At 42.0% G+C, this 4,916-nt stretch overlaps 1 protein-coding gene across 6 annotated transcripts in view; it reads right to left on the bottom strand.

Annotated features, from left to right (window-relative positions):
* Positions 1-403: 403 nt before the first annotated feature.
* The window catches only part of GRIK1 (glutamate ionotropic receptor kainate type subunit 1), a 266,952-nt gene continuing 262,439 nt past the window's right edge, over positions 404-4,916 (bottom strand). For 3 of the 6 annotated variants that reach the window (XM_075263453.1, XM_075263457.1, XM_075263459.1), the window contains one exon: positions 404-818. In XM_075263453.1, coding sequence (XP_075119554.1) covers positions 663-818 — 156 coding nt within the window. In that variant the 3' untranslated portion in view covers positions 404-662. The remainder of the gene's footprint in view (positions 819-4,916) is intronic. The other 3 variants (XM_075263454.1, XM_075263458.1, XM_075263455.1) reach the window with 2 other exon arrangements.

Here is a 4,916-nt window from a genome sequence, read left to right as displayed (position 1 = left end):
GCATGCCCGCACTACAAGCGGACATGCGCAGTCGGCTCTGCCCAGGCCCGATGCCTGGCAGAGTGAATGAAGAGCCGGAAGACACCGCGGGGAAGCTGCATGGAGAAGACTTCTAAAGGTAGGAGAAGAACCAGCGTTGATTGGCCGACTGTATAGCATTCAGCCAATCAATGCTGGTTCTGGATCGAACTTTTCCATTCGAACAGCGAGTTGTACTCGTTCGAGTACTGGTATTTCGAATACCGTAGTATTCGATCGAATACCTACTCGATCGAGTACTACTCGCTCATCTCTAGACACAACCCATGGATGGGTGTAGCACTGATTCTAGAAGAAAACAGCCATGTTTTTGGAAATTTATACAACCCCTTCACACTCTCAATGCAAATGACACACAAAAAAGTGAAAAAACCAAATGTGTTTTTGTTTTATTTAGAAAGCACACAGGTCATTTGTACATGGGGTAGACGGAGTAGGCAGGAGATGCATCGTACGGATTCTCACTTGTCTCGTGTATAGTGAGCCCTTCGTTGGATTCCACATTCTCCATGTTCGGTAGATCCTAAATGTTGTTATAAAAATCATGTAAAGAATTTAAAAAAAGGAGACACAATTCTTTAAAAAAACCCTCGGTACAGTCCCAGCCACGTGACATTGACTTTCTACGCCATTGTCTCTTTTCTGATTATTCGCCTCTGGTGACAAGTCAGCATACTGGTGAATGACGATCGGCCCTTGACCTTTGACTTCTTTTTTAGTCTTTTCGGATGTTTTAGCGATATTCCAAGTTCTTCCATTATGGCGTTGAAAGAAAGACACTGGAGAGAGGGAAACAAGGTGTTATCAGGCACACTTTAGCTGAATCAGTCGTCTCATCCTACCGTGTTATTTGGTGAAAAAAGAGATTCACTTAAATATATGGAAGGTGCAATTTTTAGCTAAACGTAACATGTCAGATTTTTTTTATATCATCTAAGTGGTTTCAGTTACAGTAATCTCAATTTTCTGCTAAAGGATATCTGTACTTTTGTCAAATCTTTTTTTTTTCCCCTATATTTTCCATAAAAGATTAGCTTTGTACCAAGTTGTCAGTTTCCTTGTATTTTAAGCCTTGATTTCTATGTCTGCTTGTGAATCTGCAAGTTCAGAGCTCAGTGGATGTTCCCTTTACTCTGTCAGAGCATGACAAAAAGGTCAAGAGGCTTGTCCAAAAAATTTAGCAAGCAAAATTTAAGACTATAAACTCAAAAAGAATATCCATTCTGATTAATAAATTTTTAGGTATATGTAAAGTTCTAGATTCAGGATTTCATTTACAGTCATATCAATTTTCTTTTAAGAGATATGTGCCCCATTGTGAATTTTTTTAATTTTTTTTTACGAATGTATGTACCTGAAAAGGTTCACTTCGTACCATGTTGTTGGATGCTTCTTGTATTTTCCAGTCCTGCTTTCTCTAACATGTTTGCTTTTGAATCTGCAAGTTCAGAGCTCAGTAGATGTTCCCTGTTCTCTGTTAGAGCAGCACTGAGGCCATGACAATAATGTCAACAAAGGACTTTACTAAAAAGTTTAGCACCTAGTGTCATGTCAGGCACTCAAGAAAATATACATTATATGAAATGTGAAATTTTTAGGTAAAAGTAAATTGTGAGTTATTTCATCTAAGTGGTTTCATTAACAATTCTCTCATCATTCTGTTAAAGGATTTGTGTCCCTTTGTGGAAACTTTTTTTATGTTTTTGTACATGAAAATATTCACTTTGTTGGTTATTTTTTGCTTTTTCAAGACTTACTTCTTTAACATGCTTACGATTCTGCAAGTTCAGAGCTCAGTTACTCTGTTAGATCTGCTCCAACCCAGACAACATAATACTATCAACAGGGGCTTAACCAAAAAGTAAGGCAAGTAAACCTTAGCCTATTATGATGCTGACCACGTGAGAAAGTGTCCATTCTGCGAAAGCTGATCATTGGACTGTAACATTTGTAAGGCTCTGTTCACATTAGTGTCAGGTTGGAGAGACACTGTGTTAGAGCTCCTCCCACTGTGCTAGACTAATGAGGTCAAAAGTGTCCTTAGGCTGGGTTCACACGGGGGTTTTTGGAACCACCGGCATCCAGTCACGCACTCCGCTCTGGATTAGGCCCAAATGAATGGGCCTAGTCGGGAGTGTCTTCAGGTGGATTTGTGAAGTGACTCCACCTGAAGAATGAGAATGTCCGTTCTTCTTTCCGGGAGCCGGAACAAACGACTCCTGGAAAAAAGAACTGACCGGCTCCCATTGATTTCAATGGGAGCCATCTTTTTGGTCAGGATTTTGACCTCAAAATCCTGACGAAAATACCCCTTATGACCTCAGCCTAAGGATAGGATTGAACCTAGTCTTATTGAGTTTTTGGGAGTTCACACATTTTGAGGAATGTTTTTCATAGCCCAAACCAAAAGAAGTGACCCCCAATATTACTCCATTTTTATCAGTCTCGGAATCCATGGTCCTTTTTTTTAGGACCCTGTAAACAATGGGAGTCAAAGTAGAATTTTGGAGCTGATATTGTGATTTCATGTGAACATAGTAACATCGTAGTCCATCAAGTCTAACCTATAAACCTACCAAGTTGATCCAGGGGAAGGCAATGAGGTCTCATAGGGTGGTCGCCATCAGAGGAAAAAATTCCTTCCCAACTCCAAATATGGAAATTCTCTGGATCAATATCCTATCCCAAAATATTCTAGCTCCAATAACCTAGGATATTAGTATTTTCCTGAAAGCCATCCAGGTCCCTCTTGAACTTGAACCTAGTCTTATTGAGTTTTTGGAGGTTCGTACATGTTTTTCATAGCCCAAACCAAAAGAAGTGACCCCCAGTATGACTCCCTCTGACCAGAAGAGGCGAGACTGCGCTTGGTACACTGCGGCAGGGTGTAGTATAATGAAGAGATGAGCTCCGGGATGAAGGATGCAGAACTGGCAGCAATAATACGGTGAAATATCCATCTGAATATCACAGCGGATGAGAAGAAATGGGAGCAGATCAGGTGTGGAATAATCAATTACTGTGAATTGCAAAACATCAGCTCCGACCATTTGCGGCTCCACGTAAATGGGTCGTTTGGTATTTGAGCTGGCACAATGTCAGTATTTTTCTTCACAGCAGAATAGACTTCACGAACGTAACCCTGCCAAGTAAATCAATATCACAAACAATACAATGCCCAAAGTCCACAGAGACGTGTTGTAAAAAGGTATCTGGCGCGGCGATCTACCGGGCGATTATAGGCAACGCTGCTTGTTAAATGGCTATTTACATAAGAAGGGAAATCAATGGATGGCGGGAATTTTAATTATACTCTGCGGGGGCTCGTGGGAAAAAAAGGGTCAATGGTGGGAAATGTCGTAATTACGGTTTTCACAATGGCACCTATGTCCACACCGTAGGCGAGACGGTTCTGTCTCTAGCACGTCAGGTGAGATCTTACTTATTTGTTCTGAGAAAAAAAAAAATTAGGAATAGAAGTCAATGTCTGCCATATGCAAAACCTCTTGAGAAATGATGGCCAGAAGATTTTTTGCATTCCTTAGAAGAAAGGGAGCCCATAACTAATATCAGAATGGGCCCCACTTTATTTTGTACAGTTTCATCACCCCTTTTGTGCTATTTTTATGACACTTTGGCCAATTTCTCAGCCCTAAAATATGAGTTCCGAACAGGTTCCTACCAACTAATGGAGATAAGACCAACATGGGCCGGGCCACCCCTGTTCAAGGGCCCTGTAGCAGTTGCATTCAGGGATGTAACTATAGAGGGTGCAGGTCCTGGACCCTAAAAAGGCCACAAAGATCCCTCTGCCACATGAAAAATACCATACATGGAAGGCAGGGGTGAACCTACCTTTTTTGCCGCCCGAAGCGGACGACAGAAAACCGGCGGATCGAAGGGGGCGTGGCGGAGCGGCGTTAGCAGGCAGGGAGGGGACCTGCTCTCTGCCTGAGTGTAAGGGGAGGCCGCTGGAGCAGCACTGCGTCCACAGGGCCTCCCCAATCCACCAATCGGTGACGGTGAGGCTAAGCCAGTCCAGGATAGCTTGTCCTGGACTGGCTTAGGTAACCAAAAATGCCGCCCTCCCCGGGGCTCTGGCATAGCGCCGCCTGAAGCGGTCGCTTCAGGTCGCCTCATGGGAGGTGCGGCGCTGATGGAAGGCATAAAGCACCTTGTATGTAGAATCCTTTGAAAAAAAAGCTGCAAAAATATTCCAAAAAGTTTTTCTTTTTTAAAGGGGAAGACGTCCACCATTCCTCTGACTATCCCGCTATATGGTTCTACATGTAGCTGTAAATTGGCTGTTTGAGTAAATCTTCATGCTTGAACCGTTTTACGTCTTTGTATAATATGGTACCCTCGTAAAAATTTTGTGGCCATGTAGTACCTCCGTAGGGCCCTTATTTTATATGGAGCCATATGGCATGTTCCACTGACTGGTAGTATGGCTCTGTACACATTCCTACGGCATGACGGTGGGCAAAGACACAGATTTCATGAAACTATTAAGTTAAATCAAAAATTTTCTTTAGATTTTTGCTTTGGTTACATTTTGGCAACAAACCCAACATGAACCCTAAACCTCAATGAGAGTTGTTGTGAACTAGTTTCAAAAAGTTGGACCGGAGTCATCCAAAACGATCAGATCTCCACCATAAACCAAAGTTGATTACTTTCACCCGTTTACATGGAATTTTTTTTAAAATTTTTTTCTTAAATTGGAAATTCTCTTTAAACGAGTCCAAATATGACTGTGGATGAAGCAGAGGGGAAATTTTTCGTTCTCTTTACAAGCCAGGATTGAGTCTTGTGCCCGTGTGATTGTAAATTCTAATCTAAGATTTCCGAGCTCGCGGGGCTCAAAGCCAAAAAAA

Source organism: Leptodactylus fuscus, chromosome 2 (assembly GCF_031893055.1).
Source record: "Leptodactylus fuscus isolate aLepFus1 chromosome 2, aLepFus1.hap2, whole genome shotgun sequence".
Classification (NCBI taxonomy): Eukaryota; Metazoa; Chordata; class Amphibia; order Anura; family Leptodactylidae; genus Leptodactylus; species Leptodactylus fuscus.
Note: the sequence above shows the minus strand (reverse complement) of the source record. Positions and strands in the feature narration are given on the sequence as shown.